The sequence below is a fragment of the Enoplosus armatus genome, chromosome 21 (assembly GCF_043641665.1).
Source record: "Enoplosus armatus isolate fEnoArm2 chromosome 21, fEnoArm2.hap1, whole genome shotgun sequence".
Taxonomy (NCBI): domain Eukaryota; kingdom Metazoa; phylum Chordata; class Actinopteri; order Centrarchiformes; family Enoplosidae; genus Enoplosus; species Enoplosus armatus.
In genome coordinates, this window is record NC_092200.1 from 8,639,950 (window position 1) to 8,666,852 (window position 26,903).

A 26,903-nucleotide genomic window follows, 5' to 3' on the forward strand; every position below is an offset into this window, starting at 1 on the left:
TCTGAGCATATTTTCTCTTTAATGTGTCCGCAAACATGTTGTCATGTTCATGTAATTAGTAACAGTCTTTGCAGCTATAGTAATAGTATACATCAAGCTTATGCTAATATTATTACATCAGCCCCACTAATGACACTCACTAAGCAATTCTATTAAACATAAAGACTCTCAACAAAGGGGAGAGTTTGTTTATTCCCATTTCACATTCTGCTCGTACAAATGAAGCAAAAACTACCCCCGAGGCAAATTTTCCGCAGCACGCAGGTTTGATTTTCTCACAGAGCAAAGTTTCCACAGAGCCGAATCCCTGCTGTCCTGTTTGTTTAGGTGTGTGCTGATTAGAAGTTCTCATGCTGGGTACAATGTATCTCCGCACACCGAGGGTTTGAAACGTGACATGTCTTTTACAGTGACTGGAGCCTCAACCCTCTCTTTCTCTCTCCTCGCTGCTCCCCCAGTACCTCAGTGTTTAATGGTGTTGTTATCCAAGCTTGCACTTTACCATGCAGTCTTCATTAACACAGGTCGTAACACAAGGCATAAATGTTCTCCTTCCGGGTGCTGACAGTCCACCCAGATGGACGGACCATTTGATAAACACTGTACAGTTTTACTGTTGCCATTCATTAGCCAAGAGACGATTTAAAGGAGAAGAGAGAACGCAGACTGTCTGAATAATGATGTTTCAAAGGGCATTTTTGGAATATTGAATAACATACAACATCTGTTTTTCATGGCTCCTTATTTTACAGAAATAACATAAAGCGTCAGGATGGCTTTAATGTGCAGGTCTTTAATGAGCTGGTGTAGGGTGAGCACTTTCATGGGTGCTCGTGTGGATTAGCGTTTATGGGCCATGCCAGCGGTAATGATGGCTCTTCCCCTAGACTGCCTGTGACATTTTTGTTGTGTTTCTTTTATAGGACTCGCTGAGGCCCTCGCCCAAGGCCAGTATCAGTCACCACAGACACACCCTGCCGACAGGGCCCCCTGTTTTAAAGTCCCAGGATCTGGCACTAAAAAGGGAAAATGCAGAATATAACAGCAGGAGCGACAGAAGGGATAGCTCTGACATGCGGCATGTCTGGAAACCATGAAATCATCTTCACCCTGGTACCCATCGTCTACGGCTGTAACTTTGTCATCGGCATTGTCGGAAACAGTATGGTAGTGGCTGTCATCTACTGCTATATGAAGCTCAAGACGGTGGCCAACATTTTTGTGCTCAACCTTGCTGTTTCTGACCTCACCTTCCTCATCACGCTGCCCATGTGGGCCACCTTCACCGCCACAGGCTATCACTGGCCCTTTGGAGGATTCCTGTGCAAGGCCAGTGCGGGGCTGGTGATTTTTAACCTCTACACCAGCATCTTCTTCCTCACAGCACTCAGCATTGACCGTTATCTTGCCATCGTCCACCCAGTGCGATCACGCAGGTTCCGCACTGTGGCGTACGCACGTATCACCTGTGTGGTGATCTGGCTTTTTGCCTTTGTGCTTAGTGTGCCCACAGCACTGACCAGGGATATCCACAACATCAAAAACTCTAACACTACAGTGTGTGCCATTCTGCACACGACCATTGAAAACGCCATGAGGTTGAAAGAGCTCCTGCTGGCCATCAGCCTGATGAAAAGCCTGCTGGGCTTCCTGGTGCCCTTCGTCATCATCATCACCTGTTACTGCCTCATTGGACGGGCGCTGCTGGGAGCGAGACACATCCAGAAAAGCTCCCGTTCCCGGGATGACGAGGTGCTGCGCATGCTTGCAGCAGCTGTCCTGGCCTTCTTCCTGTGCTGGGTGCCCCATCAGGTGTTCCACTTAATGCAGGTGCTCACCCAGCTGATACTGGGGGAGAACTGTGCCATGCTGGAAATCATTGACACCGCCATGCCCTTCACCATCTGCATTGCCTACTTCAACAGCTGCGTTAACCCTATTGTGTACGGCTTTGTTGGGCGCAACTTTCGCAAAAACTTACTGCGTCTGTTGCGCTGCTCACCAGGAGGAGCTACAGGGCCTCACCCGAGCATCAGCTCCAAAATGAGTGCCCTTTCTTTTCGTGCCTCCGAGGCACTGAGCCTCACAGCCAAAAGCAAGGCCTCCTCTGATGTAAAGTGAAAAAAAATAAAATAAAGAGGGTACAAGTTCACTCTCCCCGCTCTTTTGGTCTGTGGTTAAGGGGCCAGAGATGGAAACATTCCATACTTTTAAAACCCCAACTGTATTACCAAGCACTGAACCATGCAGAATGGTTGAAATGTTGTATGTATTCATGTCCCTCTGTGAGTAAGTCCAAGAGACATTCACTAGCATGCTTATCTGCGGAATAATTATTCCTAAACCATCACGTCAGCCAACACTCATGCTTGTCACAGTCATTCTGGCAAATGTTTCTCTCCAAGCATGTGACATGAATGTCAGTGTCACACAAATAAATAAAAACTCTAGTTTAAACAAAGTATAAACAAAATCCAGGAATTAACTATCAAGAGTATTGCCCTGCTAGAAAAGACTATACATAATTACAGATCATTTATCCCATTATTTATATAAGATGTGCATGCACTGCAGAATTTTGTCGCCATTGTGCCTTGAGGATACAGTTCAGTAATATATTGTCCAGTGATAACCGTTCTATGTGCTCAGCAGGTCGTTCACCAGTTGGAGCAGTGATCAAGTGCTCAGCAAAGATGCCAAAGCTAAAAAAAAAAAGAAAAATCAGAAGCCACATGCATGCTCTGCCAGCAGCTATATGCATGGAACAACTGGAAAAGTGTAGCAGGAATGTGGTGATGTGTGATAATATATTTGACTTGGATAACTAGTGCCTGTACGCTGTATGTGGTAATGTCAAATGATGTGCTCCTTGTGAAAATGTATAATAAGTGAAATGCTGAAATGTTGCCCACTCTTGGAGTAACATGCTGTATAAATATGAGTGCTACACAAACACTCCAGGTAGGGTGATCATTGTCCATATATCTGGTGGTTGTCTTTGTGATATTTAAACATGTTGATAGATTTTTTTTTTCCTACTCTGTAAGTGTACAGTTTGTGAATATATGAAAATAAGAATAAAATGAAAAGAAGCCCTGAGTTGATGTTTTTATTACCTTTTGATAAAAAGAGACAAATCGTCCTGAATAGTCATGAAAACATGACATTAGTTACCAAAACATCCAGAAATAACAGTTGATCTGAGATGAAGTAACTATTAGGAATCAAAATCAAGTGACCTTGGCTCAAAGTTTCCCTAAGCACCTCTAGCATCTATGAATCATTGACAGGTGCTAAAAATAACAGGTGCACCGCACAAGATCTTTTTGGGGGGATGTTTGACATGTTGCTGCATCACCGACGGGGATTGGTGGATGGGCGGCAGGTCGGGGTTATAAGTGCTGTCAAGGGGTTACATCAGCCTCACTTCCAACATGAGGGTCCTCCTGTTTTTCGGATTGGTGGCTGTTGCCCTGGCTGACATCACTCGCTTCGAGGGGTAAATGTGGAGTCTTTATTAAAGCATATTTCTACAAATTATGTGTTACACTATTGCTATAGAAATGTCTAAATTGCAGTGATAAACACAACTGTGCATTAAGTTATGGACTGATACAAGCACGATGACGTACTGTACTGTGACTTATGACCTGTTTGCTATGTATTAGAGGACAGCATTTAGACCATGTTAACTAGTGATCCAATTGAGCTATGTACAGAGCAGCATTCTGGTTCAGCGTATTTAGCCTGCCATCAATTGAAAGTATGTCAATTTCAATATTTGTGGCTATTAGTAAACCATTTGTTAAAGCAAGAGGTTGTCATATTTATGAAATACGTCTTTTTCAACATTTTTCCTCAGACAAAAAGACAGACTGCTTTGCTCTCCAACAGTATACAATACATTGTTAGTAGCTTGGCTCAAACCAGTAACCCTTCAAAGCAGAAATAAAACAGTTATTGGCTATATCCTCTTACAGATTGTGGAGGAAAAAAGATGAATGAAGCAGGGTGGTTTTAACATTTAAGGATGTTGTTTAAAGATGCTACCCAGCTAATGCTACATGGCACCACAACACTGAATATCACACTAAACAGTTTAATTTGCATTTTGTGCATGTTTGTGTCTCATGAGAAGTAAGCCCAGTAATATGTGTTTGTAATCGCTCTCTTTTTCATCACTAGAGAGAAAGTCTTCCGTCTGAAGCCTGTGCTTGATGAGCATGTGACCCTCATTAAGGAACTGGCTAAGAGCATCGAGGTATCTTGCTGCCCCCCCCTCTCTCTCTCACACACACCTTATAATGCCATCCTCACTCACTACAGGGGTTTAATTATTTTGCTATTGGTGAAATAGGTTAATTGGCCCTACTTTTTGGGTCTTTCTGCTAATTCACTTAAAGCCCATTCAGATATGCAAATCATATCTAAACCTTTTTTTCTTGAATGCTTATATCAAATACTGTCTATATTTGCTGGCTCTTTGGCATCTTATATATAAGAATTTGTTTCAGCTTATCACAGTTTGTCAAATGAGAGGCTGAAATGCTGTATTCAGGTTTCATATCTGAATATCTCAACATGCTCAAGTGTTTGGCTTTGGCGCCATCTGCAGGTAGACTTCTGGAGCCCCGAGAGCGCTGAGCTGGTGACCATCGACATTGATGTGGACATCCGTGTGCCTGCCATCTACCTCGAAATGATGTACACCATCCTGCAGCAGAATGACATAGAGCATGAGTAGGTCACTCGAGAAGGATGCTAAATAAAAGCATTTACCTGATTTCCACTTAATCAGTACTTGTGAAATTGAAACATCTTGAACATCTTTTACATATGATGTTTTTACACAATTTAATCCCTCTTCAGGGTCCTTATTGAGGATCTGCAGGCTGCTGTTGATGGCCAAGCTGACAACAAGATCTCTCCCAGAGCCCACAGCTACACCAAGTACAACAGCTGGGACAAAGTACGAGGCAAAAAGACCATCAGTCGCAATCTCTACCAAACTACAACAAACGATCAAACTGCTCCTTTCCTACTCTTAATTGTTCTCCCATTAATTTCAGGTCCAGGCCTGGATTGCCTCCATTTCCTCATCCAACCCTAATCTGATCAGCAAGCAGGTGATTGGAAGCACCTACGAGGGACGCCCCATGACCGTTCTCAAGGTATTTCAAGACTTATTTAACAGTCCCTCATGTTGAAGGATTTCATATATATATATATATATATATATATATATATACCACCAGTTACATCTACCAAATGTTTTGTGACTACTTTGAACAACCACAGCTCGGTAAGAAGTCCAGCTCCACCAAACCTGCTATCTTCATGGATTGTGGTATCCACGCTAGAGAGTGGATCTCTCCTGCTTTCTGCCAGTGGTTTGTGAAGGAGGTAAGCGAGGCACCTGGATGGGCACAGCAAGCATTTATACACAGGCTTCCTCCGAGCACAGCACAGACTATTTCCCAATCTTCCTCAGGCTCTGTCCACCTATGGCAGTGACTCTCAGATGACCAGCCTGCTCAACCAGATGGATGTCTTTGTTCTGCCCGTCTTTAACATTGATGGCTACGACTTCACACACAAGAGCGTATGTTGCAACTTCAAGTCTAACCTAATAGAGACCATGCTGTCCTGTTTATCTTAAAGAATTTGTTGATTTGTTAAATGCACGTCTGACATGTTTGTGTTATCCACTTGGGGACTTCAGAACAGGATGTGGAGGAAAACTCGCTCCAGGAAATCTGGATCCAGCTGCATTGGAACCGATCCCAACAGGAACTTCAACGCTGGCTGGTGCAGTAAGTGTGACATATACGCGGCTATAACTTTTTTAATTTTTAAAAAAGAATGGCCAAAATCTGTGCAGCAGAGGCTGAGATAGCTTGACTTTTAGTGTCTAGTATGAGGCACATCCCAAAAACATTCAATCCTACATTTCCCATCATGCAACTTGGTAGCATCTTTCATTAGACCTGTAACACCCACATCTTTCAAACTCCACACCTCCCGTTTGTAACGCAGGCTTTCTGTTAAAATGTGATATATTTGTGGTCTCAAGCTGATGACATCACTATCATCAGGGTTATTTTCTCAGACTTTAGAAAACTCCCTCCAGACCCAGAAACTGTTTTCACAGGCTGTCAAGTAGTCCTCATGACAAGTAAATTTATCTATTAATGGTTTTCATCTTTGTAATTTTCATTGCAGCCATTGGAGCCTCCAGCAGCCCCTGCAGCGACACCTTCTGTGGGTACACTCCTGAGTCCGAGATCGAGGTCAAGAACGTTGCCGACTTCATCCGCAGGAACAAGTCCATCCTCAAGGCCTACATCACCATCCACTCCTACTCCCAGCTGCTGCTCTTCCCCTACTCCTACACCTACAAGCTCGCTGAACACCACAGTGAGCTGGTAAGTCATCACTATCTGCCATAAAGGGCGTATTGTTCATTCAGCTGAGGAAGGACAGTGACAATAGTATCTAACAGCCTTGTGTATACAGCCTTGCTGGAAACATAATAACAATAGATTACCTGCATCAGACATACAGTATGTTAAATCTCGGCTCAATCTGGCTCATTATATAAAGATCGCCAGACAAGTATCAAAGGTAAAAGTAGTGTCACAATATGGATTATATTGACAGCAGATTTGGAAATCACTCATTTGCTGCATTGTTTTTAAATGTCTTTATCATTGGGGAGCAGTTCCATTAAGGTGTGCATCTCAATTCAAGAATAGCAGCAAAACTTTCAAAACAAAGAGTCTGATATAATATGAATGTAACAGAAACTGATTATAGAATCTCTAAAGGTGTTTCCAAAAGTTGAAGCAAGGATACAACCCAGTCTCATTATGACTCTTATCTAAAGGCCTCACTTAGATGCTGCAAACAATTTACTCTGTGCTCATATGCCTCATTCTCATGGCTCTTTTACCTCTCACCGGGGTGTCCGGCTGCACAGTTAACACTCACACCCCTGCTCCAGCTCTCACACTAACTGAGGCAGATCACATGTCTCTCCCTCTCTATTACTCACTCGTAATTCAAGCTCTCTTCTGACACTTTGCAGAACAAAAAGAACTCCAGGGATCTGTCATAACTCATCTGTTCTCCCTGAAATATCATTTCCTGCTTGTGCATTTCGCTGGGGCTTTAATTTCCTGTCACTGAAGCTTTTTTTTTTTTACTATTTTCTGTAATGTCAGTGAAAATGTTTTGTTTGAGCTCGTGCAATGGATGGTGGATGCTGCAGGGCAACAAAAACATATATTTACTATTCTTAATACCAGCTGTATTTTAATAGTTGTTTGGTTGTTTGGACTATTTTACTTTAAGGATTAATAACAGTCTTGAATTCATAAGCAATAAAACACACCGTCATGTTGTTATTCATTAAACTCAGGTGTTTTGCTGATACAACCCTACCTGGTCTTATGGTGGCTAATGTTAGCCAACTTTAGAGAGATATTTCTATGTAATTGTTCTCTGATGCTGTCTGAAGTTTGTACATTCAGGAGTAAAACAGACTCAGATTTATCAAAGTATTCAGTAATATATATTAATAAATCTGTACTTTAAATGGTCAAAAAACTTCTGATTGCTCCTTTAACACATCTGACCTGACTTGTTTCTTCTCCGTATTGCAGCTGAAGGTCGCTGAGGGAGCCTCTGCTGCTCTGCGTAGTCTGTATGGTACTCGCTACACCAGTGGACCCGGTGCTACAACCATCTGTAAGTACAGAAAATATTGCAGCTGCATTTGTCTCCCTGGGGAAGTAGTGTATTGAGAGGAAGCTTGATAGTTTCTTTTCAAGGTGCACAAACTTTCTTTCGAGAAATATGGCCTCTAGGGGCAACAAAAGGCAATGACTTATCATGAGAGAAACCTACTGTATTTCTAGCAAACAAAGGGTTTGGTTTTGTATTTGTATGAAAACACATCCAGGCAGTCCCAGGTCATCAGCATATCCCACTCTCACTCTATCCCCCTCCCCTTATCTGCCCTCAGACCCCGCTGCCGGAGGCTCTGACGACTGGGCCTACGACCTGGGAGTGAAGTATTCCTACACCTTCGAGTTGCGTGACACTGGTCGTTATGGCTTCCTGCTGCCCGAGTCTCAGATCAAGCCCACATGCGAGGAGACCATGCTGGCCGTCAAGTACATTGCCGCCTACGTGCAGAAGAACCTCTATTAAAGAGTGGAACTGCCAGGACCCCTGCCAACTCAGCTCCTCTGTACCAGCCCCCCAGCCCCTCCAATCTCTCAGCCATCTCCAGCCGGTATCCATGGATACGGGCACCACCCGCCATGTTTCCTTGCTGTGCTTGACAGAATGTCAAGATGAGTGCAAACAATAAAATCAATGATCCATCACCACATGCTGAATCAATTTTTTTATGTGTATATGATAATATAGTGTCTGATGGGCTGAGCCTTTGTCATTTGTGAGAACATATATAACAAAACAGTGATGTATGGTGAATAAAATAATACTTACACTTTACAGCCCATCATTAATAGGTCTGAAAACATCTCTGCTGCCTTCATGGTCCAAGAAAACATTTAATTTAACAATGCAAACCATCCAGTGTTTTGCCCTTAACAATTTAGTATCCGCATACTTAAACTGCACAATGCCTCTCAATCAACACAGCACACAAGAAACACAAGCATCCACTAATTTACTGTATCAGTGCCCTCTGAACCCTGGTGATCCCTCTTTTTGAGCTGGCACTGTTCCAGTGGTGGAGGCTGGGCAGGCGGGGGTATCAGTCTTTAAGGATTTTAGTCCAGCAGCACAGTACGTGACAACCACAGAGTGCTCCTTGGCAGCGGCTCCACTCTGCCAAGCATCTGCCTGAGTGGAGAAAATAAAAGAGCCAAAAATCAGCAGGGAATCTAACTGCACTGGCACACATTTCTGAGGCAGAAGGTACCAATGCAGATTTGTAAACATTTATAAATTAAAGGTTTCATATTATTTGTAGGCTATTTTTTTTCTCAAGGCTAGGCTAGGCCTCCTAATATGTTATTTGTGTCATTTTCCAAAGATTATTATTTAGTTATGGGAATATTCCACTATATGTGCATTTAAAGCACACTCAGAAATACAGTTGATCCCCTCCCCTTAGTATAAGACACATCTCTAAAAGTACCACTATACCACTTGATCTCTGCTGAGATCACTAAAAATAATCCACTGTTGTGTAATACAGTACAAAATGACCAGGGACCTCCCCAACTGCCTCTGTTTGTCTTGTCCCTCTCTTGCTGTACTGTCTTTTCCCCACAAGATGGCGACAAAACACCAAATGTATATTATTGAACATTGTGTTAGTGATCTCAGCACCTCATTACAGCATCATCATCATCTCGACGTTGTCATTACGAGTGAAGATAAGCCCAGCCAAGAGAGCTACAAGGCAACAAGAAAGTTTTTTTCCCCCTTGAGTCCAGCTGTAATCTAAATCTGACTTGAAACGAGTACAAACAAAATATAAAGTCTGTCCGGAGATATCAAATGCTACTTGCGCCTCTCCGTTTACATTAAATACTTTAAAATATATGAATAGTTGAACTCCCTGAACTTCGGGGTGTGGAGGCTCATGTTGGGAGCAGGTGGGTGTGTGGAGGCCGTCACGTGACGCTGCGACTGGGCTACTGTCACACTGGTATAAATCCACCTCTGTGTATTTAGTCAGCCCTTTTCTCCACGCAAAGCTGCTGTGTCTTCAAGTCCAGGCTACAAAGTAGCTTCGACTTCTTCTTCAGTCATGGCAGGTATGTAACATTTTAACATTTCAAACCGCGGTGTTGCGTAATTGTTTTCAATTACAAGGAGCTACCTTCACGCTTGAACGTGTTTTCTGTGGCTTAAGTTGAAAAGTAGGTATGAAGTCTCGCAGACGTTTTGCGGTATTAAATATCAAGTGTTTAATGTGAAAATAGCAGTCAGCCGGTTGTTTGGTTGTAATGTTTGTCCAGCAGCAGCCTCCTGAAGTGAGCACAGCAAAAGTACATTCTGTCTCCATGTGTGTTTTGCTGTTGAGTGACCAGCTAACTTCAAAGCATGAAGCTGTCAGCCATATCTGAAACATGATGACCGTATATGACAGCCAACAGACAGTGCTACTCGTCATTTGACCACCAGTTAGCCTCTTTTAAACTGTGTGGTCGACATGATGAGGAAAAACATGCGTTCGTGTAGAGAAATGTGAACCATGTCTAAGAACATTTGTTAAGAGTAGGCTGATATTATCTCCTGGTGACAACTTCTAATGAATGAAATAACAGCTCAGTTAAATTATGTTTGCAGGGGACCCTTTGGACCCCTTTCAGGTCCCTGGACCTTACTTTTGGAAGCCCTGTGCTACTGTATGTCATGATTCTCCATAACTCGACTCCCACTTGTGGTAGTGCAGCCTGTGCTGCAACTTGTGTTTCATCTTAGGCTACATGCATTAACGCCACAGCACTGGTTGTACCATTTGAAAAGTGGGTGTGAGAGAGAAAGGAGGTGTGGCGCTGTGTACAGCCAGTGAGGCAGAACTACTTTTCCTGGCAACTCTCACTGACTTCCATCCCGTTTAACATTTTATACATACTGTACCTATTGTCTTACTTTCTTTGCACATTACTGGTAATACAGTGGCCTACTAAGAGGTTCATATACAGTCCAAGTGGGATTCATGTTGGCCCACACGCTACAGTCACATAACCTCCCCAGCGGCCATGCTGACTTCATCATCTCAGTTTATATGTCCTCTCACAGGCGAGTCATTGTTCTGAGACATGACTTGGCAGGTAGCTGACAGATTTTCCTCCCTGCCATCAGAGGTGGTGGTACAGAGGAGGCACCACACTGCAAATAAAATTCACCTTAATGAGACATTTAATCTGGAACTGGCTGCAAACGTCTTATTTTTCTTTTAACAAGTGAGAAATCGGCCATTTAGGCCGGACCATAGTGCTTGTGGAAATTCAGGCTGTTTTTGACGGTTATCTTTTAAACTTATGGACTGATTGGAACATTAAATTGCCAGATGTTTTGACTTATTTAAGACATTAAAGGCTCCACCCAGAAATACTTTTAACTAAATACAATTAACACTTTGTGTTTAGGGCTAATGTGGTTGTTTAGAGTGTTTCGTTTTCCTACAGATACCTGGCCAAACATGAAAGATGTGACTTCATGTCAAGACATTTGCAGCACAGACAAGATGTAGTTAAATTGCAGAAGAACTTGTCAAAACATGTCAACATTAATGTGTCAGACAGTGAAATAATTGTCTAAGATGAGAGAAGTCTACCATCAAATAAATTGAATTAATAGTGTGCATAGATTTTAGACTTGAGCCAGACGAGCAGTAAACTCACCTGGTTTTGATCAACAAAAAAGTTAAATATGTAATTTTATTACAAAGTGTACATTTTTTTTAACATCACAGATCAATAACTCAATTTCAGTGTCACAGCATCGGAGAGTGGAATCATCTTGTTACTTGTTTCCTCCTCAGACCAGGCTTTTGTGACGTTGGCTACCAATGACAACTATGCTCGGGGAGCCATGGTTTTGGGCAAGTCCCTCCGCAACCACAAGACATCTAAGAAGCTGGTGGCACTCATCGGTCCACAAGTGTCAGAGCCTTGCCAGTAAGAAACCTCACCTCCAACCACTGTTACAACATGTCTGAATCACACCTGTCTTGTTTTCCATCTGGGTTGTTGATGGTGATTCAATCTATAGTATTGTGAATCATTAGGTCCGTGCTGAAGAGAATCTTTGACGAGGTGAGGGTGGTGGACGTGCTGGACAGTGGGGACACGGCACACCTGGCCATGATGAAGAGGCCTGACCTGGGCGTCACCTTCACCAAACTCCATTGCTGGACTCTCACACATTACTCCAAATGTGTTTTCATGGATGCAGACACACTGGTGAGACTAACTGAAGAAGACAAATACAAGATGTTGTTCGATAGCTATGCGTGTGTGAACATGTTTGTCTATATTTGTATATTTTATATATTTTCTGTATCCTAGGTGCTTTCAAATATAGATGAGCTGTTTGACAGAGAAGAGTTGTCAGCTGCTCCCGACCCTGGCTGGCCCGACTGCTTCAACTCTGGTGTGTTTGTTTTTTGTCCTTCTACGGAGACTTATGGCAAACTACTTCAGTATTGTACAGAACACGGCAGCTTTGATGGTAAGTCAAAAGTACACGTTTTGATTCTTTAGTTTTGTGCTGAAACAATACGTTTTCTCTGTTTTATAGTATTAATTAAAAATACTCCATAGTTTAATCAATAATAATCATTAGTTGTAGCCCTACTTTATTTAAAGGAATAGTTAGATATTTGGGGAAATACACTTATCCACTTTCTTGCCAGTTAGTTAAATGAGCGTGAAATATAACCCAATAAAACCAGAACCTGACGTTTTTATCCTTTGAACTTATTTCTACATGTTGGTATTAGATGAAATGTGTTTGTGTCATTTACAAGTTTCCCACAAAACAGACACTTTATTGCCAAATGCAAAGGATTTAATATGTCTAGAATTTCAAGTATTTCTGGTTCACCACCACTGAGTTCTGATGTCGGCGATCTTTTTTCAGTCATACTCAAACATTTAGGCTTTGACCAGCTTTGTGTAACATGGAGTTCTTGGTAACGTGATGTTAAACCGAGCTTGTTTATCTTGTGCTCTAAGTAAGGCCTTTATTGAGCCCGGTGCTGGAACACAAGGCCCTCCTGTCACAGATCGTCTAGCTCTGCTGAGTTATTCTCAGGGGCTCACCGGGGTGGGGTGGAGGTTAAATTTGAGAGGCCCTGTTTTGCACAGAGCACTGGTTGACATTCAACAACTCTTCTCCGTGAGGCGTACTGTAACAGAATTGTGAATCGTCGTTTTGGCTCTGTCTCAGGTTTACTGAACAGCTCAAATCAGCGGCTGAAAAGCTCATTGGTTCATACTTGTAGGGTGCTGTGGTTCTCATACACTGCAGGTTTACCACCTTCACTTTCCAGTAAAAGTTACAGCAGTTTTTGAACATTACATAAAACCTCTAGAATCCAAACACTTAACTCACAGCGGCCATTGCCATTTAAACAAAAATGTTCCATAAGTATCCAGTAAACATTTTACCATGACAGAACATTCATTCATGGTAAAGTTTATTAAAATCCTTTTAAACACTTGGACCTGCTAAAGTACACAGTTGCATTGCCGCAGTCAAACTTCACACACCTTTTCAATACGCTAGCTAAGAACGTTTGTACAGTGCTGTGTTGACCAGCTTTCACCGATTTTAACAAATGTAAAACCAGAACCTGAACCACAACTTGATAACTCACAGATAATTATTACATATTTTGATATATCGTACATGTATTAATAGGTCACTACTTTGCATCATCTCTGACAGTGTCCTGCTTTTGTCAACCGTTCTTTTGACAGCAGAGAGAAGCAAAAGTGTTTTTTATTGTGAAACGTATGAATCTTTTTCTATCTGGAGACTATAAATGTATTTTGGATTATTGAGCCAGATATCAATAAGCACATAGTGTAAAGAAACATTTTTGAATAAATAGCCTAAATTTGTTATTAATACATTGGGACCAAGAAAGAGAGACCTTTTTACAGCTGATAAAGAAACTTGTCAATGCTCTCTGCTGGACAAACGATGTAATCGCAGTGTTTCTACATTACCTCAAACATATCTTTGGCATTTCACTACTGTAATTTCATATAAGGCAATACACTATACAGTAACTATTCACTCACTAGCTTTTCTTCAGAGCTTTCAACCGCATATCATGTGATGAAAGTTTCATACTTTCATACTAACTCCATTCAATGTTGAAGACCATGAGATGTGGTTGAAAGCCCCGGACAAAGCTAGAAAGTGACCTTTTGGTAAAGATTATTTTGTGTCAAAGTACTAGTTCCAAGGTCTAGAATGACCTTTCATGCTCATGATAAAATCACACCTTTATACCATTTGGGCTTTAATCAAACAAATTGTGTCCTCGGGGTGCTGTGACCTCAAAAATGTTACTAAACAAAGGAAACAGTTGTGGGGTAAACAAAACAGGATGCAACTCATAGTAGGGCTTGGAAGCACCGGGGCTTGTCCTTGTTAGCAGCAGTGAACCTTTTTAACATTAAATGACGAGCTGTTTTCCCTGGTGATATTGTGAAAGAGATTCCATCAGGGAAAAACCAATTAGTTTGCTTAATACTGGCCAGTGCTTTCAAGCGCCGACTCATTCTGGCTGCCACAAGTGTTTTGTTGGCGAGAATTCGTCCATCACAATCGCAACCAGACAAAAGACATTATTGTCTAGATTTTTCCAGGAAAGCCAGTGTCATTTTATTTATATTTTTATATCCAGTAATTCAACGTGATGCCCACGTCTGTATGCCTGGTGGCATGCTAATGAATAAAGCTGTCTTATTTATAGCTATGGGTGGTCTTTTCATGTGCACTGGGGCATGAGTTGAAATTGCTTTGACCTTTAGCATTTCAATTCCACTCTACTGTAAGGAACACTTGATGTACACGTGCAGCTCGCAGTCTCTCTGCAGGTCATGGATGATATTGGAAAAATAGCTGAGGAAAGGCAACAAGAAAATAATTTCTGTAGTTGAACCCAGAGGCTCTATCTCTTCATCTGTGGCTCCACTGTTGCCTGCTGCCAAGACAAACTGGCAGAGTTGGATGCACATTCTTGCTGAGCTCTGCTCATCCCCTCAAAATGAAGATCCTCGGCCCCATATTAAGTTTTGAAATCCCCAGTGGAGGTAGTTGGTCCGGACAAACAGCAGCTATGTGTGTTATTTTAAACTGCGGCAGTCTGCGGTTTCACAGACTGTACAGTCCTGTGCTTTTTAGGAGCTACATGTGAAAGTTCTATTAAAGGCCAACATCTCATCTTGTGCCAGTGTCAGTCAAATGACTTACTATACGGCTGCTAGGTTAACCAATTCGGCATGAATAGTCAATGAGCTTGTGTCATGTTTTTGCTTGGCTTCATACTGCAGTGTTTTGGTTGGTCAGTTGCAGATTTGATGATGTAACAGAGGAGATGTTCACTGGGGAAAAAAGCTTTTGAATGAGGCTCAATTCAGATCTGGTTGTACACTTTAAGTGTAACTGACCTACTTACGTCAAATGTATCCCTGCGCCCCAAACTGTCGTCTGAGTTCTGTGTTTACGTAAGCCTCCGCCATGACAATGCCCCAGTTCTAAATTAGCCAAATTGAGCGAGGGCGAGTGGCTGTCCAGCCCTCCAGTCGGGCCCCCAGGACCTGAGGCAACTCTAGTGCAAACTTTTAAAACGAGTGCTAACCCAGAGAGCAATGTTTATTCAAGCCACCAGCACAGAGAGAGACAAAACAAATTTAAATACTTGTGTCTAGTTGTATTATTTAAAGTTGAGTAGGCATGAATAGGGCTGGGGATCTTTTTGAAGGTTTTCAATACAAGTACAGGTACAATACCTGGGCTTCAATACAGATACCAAAATGGTACTTTGCTTTACTTTGAGAAATATATAAAACTGTTTTTACAACAGAACATGAACATATTATATTAAGCAATAATGTGCCACAGGTTTAATGACCTATCACCTACTAACATGGTTGGTGTGTGAAACCCATGTAAATGTGCAGTACTTTCAAATAAAATTCTCATTCACTGTCAAATTATTTTCAGCGCATAATGTTCTAAAAAAAAAAAAAGAGAGCTGGGAGCGTATTGATTAATATTAAAAGATTCTTGATATGAAATGTGAGGTGAAAAAACTTTACACTGGGCTTGAATTTTCAACAATGGATCAAATGACTTTGTAGAATGTGAAAAGGGGCCACTGGTACTGACAAACCCAGAGAATTATCACCCGACTCAACACTTCCGCTCGGTTCTACAGAGCATTGTAGCATCTTTCATCTTTCTTTTCTAGCATTGTTTTTATTTTGTGTTTTTGGAACAGTCTCACCGCTCTCATCAGCATTGGTTTCAGACACAGCAAGCAGATGTTTTCACATGACAGACGGACAACGTTAGCGACCAGCAGGTGAACCTAGTGGAGCACTTAGCTGCTATAGAGCGACCAAAACAAAACTAAAAGGAGAGCGAAAAACCAGCATTGCCATCTGCTGAAGGCTGTAATACTGCAGCCTATTGAAAGGCTTCTGGTGTTGCCGAGCAGATTTTGACTTTGAACCGAGCAGAGTATTGGAGGTCAGCGAGCAAACAGCAGGCAATCAATCTTTGTCAAATATGAGATGAATAAATCCTCACTGCTGTGGTGGATAAGCCAAAGGAACCCAGCCTTACTATATATATATATATGTAATATGTCCCTGGGCCTTTCTACAACATACTGATGTTTGATATTTTGTCATCAGTGGAGAGTCAAGTGTCAACAGTACTGCACATGTGACAGACCTGTTCTGTACATCATGTCTCTTTAACCGTTGTGTAGCTACTGTGATCACTAAAAATCTACGCTGTGCACTCTGCTTCATAGGGTATGATTTAGAAAACTTGTGAGGAAGCGCATTCAGTTCTTCCCGTGTCTTCTGGCAAGTCAGATAGTTTTATTTCAAATAACCATAGCAATGTTTAAAGCAAGGAAATCTATCTCTGTGCTCTGAATGTGTGGGAACATTTCTGAACGGTTCGCCTGAACTGATCTCGGCAAACTGCTGACTAATGTAAACCAAGCGGAAAGACTAATTAATCTGGCTGTCATAGGTGTGCAGATCATTTGACTGCACTCACTCAGCTTTTCGTCTTTCAAAGAAGCTATCCAGTCATACGCTAAACCTGTCAAAGCATTTTGAAAGCTGCATTTCGTAAGCCAAGTGGGCTGTTATGCCACCATAACAGAGTTTCTCACAGCGTGTCCACTCTACTAATGCAAATAAATTCGGCAAAAAAGTCCCCCTACTCTCTCTTTAGACCTTTTATATTGCCACCTGAAGATTTCTATCCCTGAAAACAGAGTATTTGAACTGTAAAACATTTTGTAGATTTGGACAGATTATTCCTTGTAAGTATGGTATGTTGTTAATATACTGTCATATATTGACCCCCCCCCCCCCCCTCCTCTCTCTGTTGCAGGAGGAGACCAAGGTGTTTTGAATGGCTTCTTCAGCAACTGGGCAACAGCCGACATATCCAAACACCTCCCTTTCATCTACAACCTCAGCAGCATAGCCATCTACACTTACCTTCCAGCATTCAAGCAGTGAGTGTCCATCTACTCAGGAGGTCATGTTTCTAAAAAACATTCACGCAGTAGTTACAGGTGTGACTTTAAACACTTCCTTTTGGTGTGTTTCTACTGTGTAAGCTACTATAGTGTGTATACTTCCACATCAGTTGTATTATACTACAGCAGCAAGTCTGTCAGTGTGACTGAAATCTTGCGTATCAGATGCAAAGCCCAGGCGTAAGCAGATACTTGATCACATGAACGTGTCGCATCGTGACATGACATCAGGTTACGAGCGAGTTGACCAGTAAGATTCCAGCGGCTCTGTCGAAGCATCTCCCCAGCTGGCCTCAGCGCTAGGTTGGATATCCACCACTGAGCTCCCAACAGCTGAAACCAAATCCTAAAATAGAGCGGGTTATTTAAAGACCTTTTATGTTCGCCTCGAGGACTGGTCATTGTGCACTCTGTCTTAAGCTCCCCCTCCCATTCCCACAGCCTTTCTGCGTCTGAACCTCTCTCCTCATAGAAACCTCATCAGCAAGCTCTTAGGTTTGGCATCTCCTGGCAACCAAACGAGGTGATAAACGTGTATTTACTTGTTGGTAGTTGTAAGCAATAGTAGTGCTTAAGAGGTCTGGCAAACACAACAAAACAAACCCCTCATGGCCAGATTCATATTTATTTGTGTACATACGCAGTTTGCCAAAACTAAGAAATCCATATCTGTGAGGGTTGGCATGGTTTGTAATAGTCACTATTTGATATAATGTTGTCCAATACTTCTCCACTTGTGCTACTGTTACAATAGCTTAGCATTTTGGCTAAATTCTCAACAGTAGTTTAGCAAAACTGTAGTTAACCATTTAGCGTTAGCTCATAGTTGGATTTTATGATAATAAAATTACAATTATGCAATGTGTCTTACAACATATTACTTTCTGAACAAAAATCACCCATAAGACAAATAATTCCTAAGAACTTAATTCACAACATGTAACCCTAATAAAGCATCTACAATAAAAATGTTTAGGTGTCTACATTCTAATTATCATTTACTATATTGCTCATTTCAGATATGGTGGCAATGCCAAGGTGGTCCATTTCCTGGGGAAGACCAAGCCATGGAGTTACACATTTGACACCAAAGCCAAACGGATCACAGGGAGTGTGGATGAGGCCGCCACACATCCCACCTTCGTCCTGGACTGGTGGACCCTGTACTCCAGCGCTGTGGTGCCCATGCTGCAGGAGCAATATGGAGACCAGCCTTTCCACTCTGGATGTGTGGAGGTGAATGGACAAATTTGTTTTATTGGACCTGCCACCCTGCATTTACACTGCAAGCAACTTATATGGAGATCAGTCTGTTCCATCTGATAATAGGCAGAGTTGGAGATTTAAAACATTTTTAAACTGTAAAATGATGTATTGTTTAGTTGATTTTTACCTTTTTACAATATCACTTTATGGTATTGCATTCATATGGCTAGCTTGCAAGAAAATTAATAGTCAAATTCATGGTCAAGTATATAAGCCAGTGGAAACTTGCAGCCAAGCGAACAGCTTCCTTTAGGATTTCCAAAGTGTGACATAACCAATTTTTTTACAGCTTACAACTTTGTTGACCATCAACGCACTGACCAAGGTTTCCAGGTTGTCCATTTGTTGATTGTGGTACTTGCATTGTTAATGCAGGAAAATGCTGTATGTTTGGAAATAGTACTGAATTTATGTAAGCACATGTATTTTGCTGTCACATATGTGTTATTTCTGTCACCTTTTTAATTTATCGTACTTTTTGCCTTTTTTAAAATTTTATTTTGCTCTGATTCTGGATGATACACCTCTTTTCTGTCTTCCTATTCATCTCATAAAGTTCCAGTACAGTGACATGGTCACTATTGAGAGTGGACAGGTATGGGTTTGTTTTTTATAGCAGTGAATAACAGTTTGTTGGCACCTGATTTAATGCTATTACTACTCTTCCTCTAAAATCAGAGCTTTCACGTGTGTTTGCCTGTGGCCATTAATTTGGAGAGGCTACGTATGACGAGTTCAGCGCTTTCAAAAAGCAGTGAGCGCAAAGGATGTGTACTGTGCTGCTCTTGTCATTGATTTTGTTTTTCAGTTTTCCTGCTCTTTGTTTCACTAATATTTATGATTTCATATTTTCGCTCAGGATGAGAGCCCCTCTTCACATGCAGAAGCACTCCAACCCCAGCTGTCCTCAGAAGAACGGAAGGAGAAATGGGAGCAAGGTCAGGCAGACTACATGGGAATGGACTCATTTGACAATATCAAGAGAAAGCTTGATACCTTTCTCAAATAAAGAAGCAATGAAGCGGGATATCAAAAGAGCACTTGCAGTTTAACAAACCATCACCACACGTCTCAAGAAAATACTGTAAAACAGGTTGCATTTTTCCCTCCTACCTGTTGCTCAACTAGAAGGTATTTGAGTCTCTCCCTCCTCCAAACTCCAAAGAGAGGGCCTTTTTTAAATGGGAAATAAAAAGTTAAATATTATGAATGACTTCAGTTGTCTATGCAAGACTGTCATTATTCAGCTTACCCTGCCACAGGTATCTGTTCTGCTACACTGTGAAGAAAATCAGGAAAGATTGATCACAACATAAATTCACTTTTTCTGAAGGTACATTAAAAATTTTCTTTCTTTTTTTTTCATGTCAGTGCTCTGAAATGGAAACATGAGTTAAACTGGGCCTTTTGTATCTGTGTCTAAGATTAGCGGTCACTTACATGTACATTCTTTTTTTTCTTTTTGTTTTTTACTATGCAGTCAACTAGCAGTCTTCTGAGCTTTTCTCAGAGGTTGATCTCTCTTGCTTTTGAATAGCCTGTTTAACATAGATATGAAAACATGTTTACAGCACTTCTAAAGGCCATAATATGGTCATTTAGCCATACATATACCCTAGATCCTTGGTGCCTTAGTGTCTTGCTCTCTCGATTGCCATCATCCTATCTGTTCCTGACTAGCAGCTTTTATGTAGGGGATTGTGTTTTACTTGACCAGGATGTTGGCTGTACCACAAAATCTTTCATCTGGAAACATTAAAAACCTCCTTAAAAGTTTGGGATTTGTTCAGGTATTTTTTTTTTCTTCAACATCTGTGAGGTCTTGGGGGAACTGATTATCACTGGCGTATGTTCATTTATACTTGTTTACGAACAACCGTAGCCAAAGGTTGGTTAGATATGCACACGAAATGGGTTTATATGCCTCTAAACAGTTCTGAGGTTGCTCGCTCTAGTCGTTAACTTATTTTTAAGGTCACACATGTACATGCACAAACATAAAAGTAACTGAGTACATTTACTCCAGCACATTTATTTTTATAACTTTTATTGCCAGTTATAGGATAATACTATTGAATATGCAACATTAAAGTGATGTACACACGAATGCATAAATAATTATAATCCAATAGTAGAATGCACTACATTACTCTGAAGTGGACCATTCTGCATAATAAGTGCTTTAAGTATATTTTGCGGCTCATGCTTTTGGTACTTTTACTTAGGTTAAGTAACATTTTGAATGCATGACTTTTACTTTTCTACACTGTTGTATTGCTTTTACTGAAGTAAAATTTGAGTACTTCTTTCCCCACTGTGTGTGTGTGTGTGTGTGTGTGTGTGTGTGTGTGTGTGTATATACATATAGTATATAGACGTAACGCTAAATATATTTTCTAATAGGAACACCTAAAGTACATCTGCACGACTGAGCTATCTTATTTTAGTCCCTTTCCCATCAGACCATGCGTCACACGGACTGTTACTCGAGACCACTTCAAATTGTGAAACGTCTTCAAAAGCGAGGGGTTTGGGGGCAAGACGATCCTCTCCTGGCTACTTCCGGTTTCGCTTCCCGGTGACAGCCAGAACTGACTTTGCCGAAGTCCATTAACCTCTGAGAAACTCACCAGTCACACCTCTTATTTTGAACTAGAAGTGAACGCCATAAACGTAACGATTTGACTCGAGTAATGTTAGCTCGGCCTATGTGCACTGTGTTGTGGAACGTTACGGGTGAACGTAAACGTCACAAGTACGGACAACCGTTTTCAGATAGCTAGCTTAAATGTAACAATATTTAGTTTTACTAAAACAAAAACAAAAAAAAATGGCTGGCACAACTTTTAATAACCTAACGGCTGCTTTCCAATAAAGTACTTTAAAAACCGAATTTGCCAGTCTGAAAGCAGCCTGGGGATTTTTGGTGATCCGGTACGGGGGGCGTGCCGTGACCCTGCGGTGGATGATGTACATTTCTCCGCCAGGAAAGTAAACACACCATTCCGTCAAGATGGCCCCGCTCTCCGTATTCAGAGCGGCACTTCTGGTGTCGTTTTCAGTGTTTCTGACCGTTGTGTTGGGTTTCGGACTGCCTGCTCTGCTGAATGCAGCGATGAGGGTGTTGGGATTACCGGAGACCAGTGTTACCGAGTGCATAGTTGTGTTGTACTTAGTTTTTGTGTTGTATGTGGCGACGCCTCGAATTCCCAGAGGATTGGTGGAGGTAACGTTACAGTACGGACTATTATCTCTAACACGAAAATGAACTGACATTCTGTACATAGACTACAGTACATTATCCTATAACACATTTCACGAATGACTCATAATTTAGAGAAAAGCCATAGAGGAACACTGGAATAATACGGATTAGCCATAGTAGTAGTTGTAAGTAGTGAAATAGTGCTGTTTTATACATTAATAACCTATCAGACGTCCCGTTAACATTTATACACGTTGTGCTATATATATAAATATACCTTTTAATTTCTCAATATTTCCTTATGGAATATTTTTATTTTATTACACTGTATACTATGGACATTAATGTATGTATATTTTTATAGCTTTATATGTCTCTTGGGGAAAAATGACAAAAACCTTTCCTGTATTGTGCCCGTCTCTGCAGGTGAGGGGGAAAGCTGTGTTAATTACAGGTTGTGACAGTGGATTTGGTCATGCACTTGCCAGACATCTGCACAAGCTTGGCTTCACAGTCTTCGCTGGATGTCTTCTTAAGGTACAGATAACATATGCAGTGACTACTCATTTAACAGCCCTACTAACTGCTCCCTTACAAAGTCATAATGTTCGGCCCCTACTGAAACTGAAATTTGTGACTGTAACATGTCCCGTTAGATACAGTATATTTCAATAGGGATAGCCTATAAGTCAGTGATTACCCACCAGCGTCCTTATTTCTCTAGCTGACCTTAACCTCTGGTGCATTTCCTCTTAATGTCATGAGTTGGTGTAACTGAGGAGACATGTCATCCTTGCAGGATAAAGGTGGAGAGGGTGCAAAGGAACTGGAGGAATTTCATTCAGATCGCATGAAGGTCGTCCAGCTGGATGTCAGCAGTGAGGAGCAGGTGAACCAGGCTGTGGACTATATAAAAGAAAACCTGGAGGCCCCAGAGAGAGGTACTGTAAATAACTCTGCACTGTCACCTGTATTCACTAACTTCTAGTCGATTAGTGTGTGTGTGTGTTCATTCACAGAGTTTCTTTTCCTCTTTGTCACTGGTCATGACCCAGGTCTGTGGGCTGTGGTGAACAACGCTGGTGTGTCAACGTTCGGAGAGGTGGAGTTCACTTCCATGGACACCTACAAGCAGGTGTCAGAGGTCAACCTGTGGGGAACTATCAGGGTCACCAAAGCTGTTCTGCCGCTGATCCGCAGGGCCAAAGGTCAGCAGCTGGAAAATAATACTGTACATGATGAGTTAAACAGTGTCCAAAATGGCAGTGACAGAAATCTTAAACAGACAAGCACCTTGGATTTTATGTGGTTAATGTTGTTATCAGACTTGTTTCACATTTTTTCCAAGTTTCTTTAGGAGGGATTATAAGCTTTCTTAGATTTCCAGTTTGACAGTGCAGCCAAGTTGTGTCCCATGATTTCTGTGAGGAATGCTAACAATGCAAACGAGCCTGAAACTCACATACAAATTGAAAAAAATTCTCCATCATGTGACATGAAACTTTTAATATTAATAATAACTTTATTTGCACAACACCCCTCTTAACAAAATGCTTAAACTAGAAACACAAGAGACAGTAATAAAAAAGTATACAATGAAAAGTAAAACAGGATAAAACGGCAAATAAAAAGAAATACAATAATATTATCCAATTGTAAATTAATGCTAGTCACCTGAAAGCCAGTTTAAAAAGGCGTGCTTTTAGCTGACATTTAAAGGAAAATACAAACGTAGTGGTGTGCACTGTGAATGGTTGTTCATTCCACAGCTGAGGTAACAACTTGATGGATGATGTTTTAAAGTGGAGCAAAAAGCAAAAAAGATTATTTCACTTTACTGTTCATAATACGCAATTGTCAAAGAAGTTGTCTTGACAAAGTTTATCAGCACCACAGCAGTGAGGTGCACAGCTTTTAATAAGTTGATAATGAGCGACTCATCAAGAAACAGTGATGCAGTTAAATGATTTGCTTATCAAATCGCAGCTCCAGACTATGTTCTTGTTAAGAATGTCTTTAAAGGCAGTTGAACTTTAGACCTGGAGGATTAACAGGCTTTGAGTTTGAAGCTGTACCAAAGGTACTTAATTACATTATTTTATTACTGCCGGTGCTGCATTAAGTTGTCACTATATCATACTATTCATTCCAATTGAGCATTTGTTTTAAAGAGAAATGTCCTACACTTCTGTTTCCTACATCTCTGCAGGCCGTGTGGTGAACCTGGCCAGCATGTACGGGAGGATGGGAAATGTCCTGCGGTCGCCTTACTGTGTGTCGAAATACGGTGTGGAAGCTTTTTCCGATTGCCTTCGCTATGAGATGAAGGCCTGGGGAGTAAAAGTGTCCATAATCGAACCGGGTAACTTCATCGTGGCCACCGGCATCCTGACACGCGACATTGTGGCCAGCACGGCCAAGAAGCTGTGGAACGAGGCCCCCTCGCAGGTGAAGGAAGATTACAAGAAAGTCCACTTTGAGCAGCACATGGCTCTGATGCGCTCTTACTGCAACAGCGGACAGAAGGATGTGGCCCCTGTTCTGGATGACATCACTGATGCCATCACGTCCAAGCGTCCTTACACGCGTTATAACCCCATGGAGCCACACTGGTGGATCCGAGTGCAGCTGATGACGCATCTGCCTGGTGCCATATCTGACCTCCTCTACTTCTAAAAGAGGACCTGATCCTGCACCCTGTTTCAGCCTTCAGATCACAGATAGCATATTTTTCACATAGCGCTACGCAGATATACAGACTTACCCTGAAGAGAGGGGTCTCTGCTATGTATCCTCAGCACTTGAAATCATTCACTGATCAAGCCTTAAAACTTAATGGTTTTTTAAACTGTAAGTAAATTATTGCTCTTTGCTTTTTCTATGTCTGACAAGAACCATAACTTTATCTATACAGATATATTCCGTAATAAGTAGCAACTACTTTGTGTTGGATATCAGCAGGGCTATGACATACTCGTAGCTATAAATACTGCATCGTTATTGCTTGCTGTGGTATTATCTTAAAAAAAAAAAAAAAAAGATTGTGTTTGCCCTCTTGTAACTTTTATTTTTTCCCTGATACTTGTAATGTTTTGCCTTACGGAAACCCTCTGGAGCCCCACCGGCATGAGGACCAAAGCTGGTAGAGCTCAAGAGAGAGGCTCCTGCTGCTCTGTTGAGGCCGACGCCGGAACAAACCAAGGTCAGCTACTGGAAGACCGTGTTGAGATTTGGCTCAACTCGCCCCAAAGTTACGTAACAGCAAAACAAGCCCACTTTGTCTCACACGGGCCATGAGATCCCGTGTGCCACTTCGACAGTGAGGTTGATTGATGTGATTAATGGGCATGCTTGAACAAAAACGTTTTCCCTTCCACACCCCACCTCCTTGGTGAAAAAGTATTTTATATATGAAATGATGTTAATGAATAGAGCATTTTATTTTGAAAATATTACAATCACAGTGTCGAATGGTTTGAAATAAAGTGACCAAAATGTGATGGTGTTTTATTGGAGGTCTCATTGAGATAGGACTGGGTGGTGCCAGTACATGTAATGATACAAGTGGCCACCAGGTGGCACACGTGCATCATACAAAACTGCCACTGCTGTCCTCATGCATGAATCATCTGCTGAGTATCAGATAATGTTAATGTCCCAATTTAAGCTGCATTATAATCACATTACAGCAAAGCAAAAGCACTGAAGAAAGTAGAAAGTTCATGTAGTTAGGACTTAATAGCCAAACACTAGGCTTGGTCTCAAAAACATTTTGTCAATTGCTGTATTTTGTAATTCAGTAAAATACTATGTCAACATTTTGCAATTCATTCTGAGAGTACTCCAACATTGCAACAGATAAAAAAACAACAAAATCATTTTTTATCGTTTATTACGTCTTTTGAACACTCTAATAAACTCTTCTAAATTATTACACCTGAAGACGATCTCCCCTCCATAAAAACAGTATTAAGAGCATGACATTAAGTTTCACAGCACTGCCTTTATCATTCCACAGCATGGATCTGTTTTCTTCACTCTCTCTCTCATACAGAAAAAAAAAAGCTTTGTGGGACAAAGAACACCATAGAAATGTAAGCAGCACAAAAAAGCACCAAAGTTTAAACACGGGTCATTTGTTCTGAATGTTATCAAGAAATCACTCTTTTAAAAGATTCAAGATTTATCTCAGGCTCGTCTAGCAGTCGAGAAGCAAAGAGTTCCAGCTGCACTGTAGTTCTTGATCGGGAAAAATAGTTTGATAAACAATCTCTTGATAATATCCGTCGCAACTGACCTCCATGTCTTTTTTTAAGCAGATTTAAGTCATTTCTGTACAGCTACAAGGCTCTGCTCATGCGGCCTCTGTTGGTGTAAAATGAAAGATCCCAGTTCATAACAATATCTATGCAGGGAGATACTGTAGTTCTGTATTTGAATATCAAGTAAAACATTTAAGTATTGAGGACTTTTTTTTTTTTTTTTTTTTACATATTTAAGTGGCTAAACTGCAAAAGTGAATGTCTTACACTAGTCTTATATGAAATACATACAGACATAAAAAACTATTTCCTTGGAAACCATGACAGTTTCTTCACAACCAACAATATGTGATACCGTTACTTGAGGTGCTCATACATGAGATTCAGGTCATGATTACATCACACCTGGAGTTACGTTTCTGAATGAACATCAGCACATGTTTTATACTGAACATGTAGGCATTCACTGTTCAATTAAGAAGTTGATGAAATCAGCAAAGGTAAGGTCACTTGAAACTACACACAATATCACATAATGGGCATTTTATGCATGACAAAAAAAAAAAGTTAGGCAATGACATTTTCAGTCTGTGTCAAAGTGAGTGCTAAACGAGGAAATACCCTTCTCTATGAGGATGTTTTCAGACACCCGTCGCTCACTGATCAGACTCAACTGACGCACATGCAAAGCTTTAACCAAATAGCACGCAGCGGTGACAAGAGAAGTGGGAAGAACAAGATAAAAGAATTAAACAAAAAGGGGGGGGGGGGTGCTAAACCTTTGGTTGACAGAAAGCTGTGAAGGCACATTAAAATCTCCTCCTAAATCCTTCAAACTGGGGCACATTGCGTTGGCGTTTGTCACTTT

The 26,903-nt window shown here is 41.2% G+C and overlaps 4 protein-coding genes across 5 annotated transcripts; all 4 read left to right on the forward strand.

The window, feature by feature from the left end:
* The first annotated feature begins 1,029 nt into the window (after nucleotides 1-1,029).
* On the forward strand, nucleotides 1,030-2,121 carry agtr1b (angiotensin II receptor, type 1b). Its single transcript, XM_070928443.1, has one exon. It carries the CDS (start codon nucleotides 1,030-1,032, stop codon nucleotides 2,119-2,121), a length of 1,092 nt encoding a protein of 363 aa, XP_070784544.1.
* Nucleotides 2,122-3,434: 1,313 nt separating this feature from the next.
* Nucleotides 3,435-8,294, forward strand: cpb1 (carboxypeptidase B1 (tissue)). Its single transcript, XM_070927894.1, has 11 exons — nucleotides 3,435-3,499; nucleotides 4,186-4,261; nucleotides 4,616-4,740; nucleotides 4,870-4,969; nucleotides 5,070-5,171; nucleotides 5,299-5,403; nucleotides 5,492-5,602; nucleotides 5,723-5,813; nucleotides 6,223-6,425; nucleotides 7,665-7,749; nucleotides 8,027-8,294. The coding sequence occupies exons 1-11, from the start codon at nucleotides 3,435-3,437 to the stop codon at nucleotides 8,212-8,214; spliced, it is 1,251 nt and encodes a 416-aa protein (XP_070783995.1). The 3' UTR covers nucleotides 8,215-8,294.
* Nucleotides 8,295-9,744: 1,450 nt separating this feature from the next.
* gyg1b (glycogenin 1b) lies at nucleotides 9,745-20,344 on the forward strand. 2 transcript variants are annotated; one of them, XM_070927796.1, is made up of 8 exons: nucleotides 9,745-9,800; nucleotides 11,537-11,672; nucleotides 11,783-11,957; nucleotides 12,063-12,225; nucleotides 17,152-17,278; nucleotides 18,322-18,538; nucleotides 19,125-19,163; nucleotides 19,428-20,344. In XM_070927796.1, exons 1-8 carry the CDS (start codon nucleotides 9,794-9,796, stop codon nucleotides 19,575-19,577), a joined length of 1,014 nt encoding a protein of 337 aa, XP_070783897.1. In that variant the 5' UTR covers nucleotides 9,745-9,793; the 3' UTR covers nucleotides 19,578-20,344. The 2 variants fall into 2 exon arrangements, with proteins under 2 accessions (XP_070783897.1, XP_070783898.1); XM_070927797.1 differs by lacking the exon at nucleotides 19,125-19,163.
* Nucleotides 20,345-21,581: 1,237 nt separating this feature from the next.
* On the forward strand, nucleotides 21,582-25,273 carry bdh1 (3-hydroxybutyrate dehydrogenase, type 1). The gene is made up of 5 exons (XM_070927795.1): nucleotides 21,582-21,794; nucleotides 22,200-22,310; nucleotides 22,573-22,714; nucleotides 22,829-22,981; nucleotides 23,983-25,273. The coding sequence occupies exons 1-5, from the start codon at nucleotides 21,582-21,584 to the stop codon at nucleotides 24,447-24,449; spliced, it is 1,086 nt and encodes a 361-aa protein (XP_070783896.1). The 3' UTR covers nucleotides 24,450-25,273.
* Nucleotides 25,274-26,903: the final 1,630 nt, after the last annotated feature.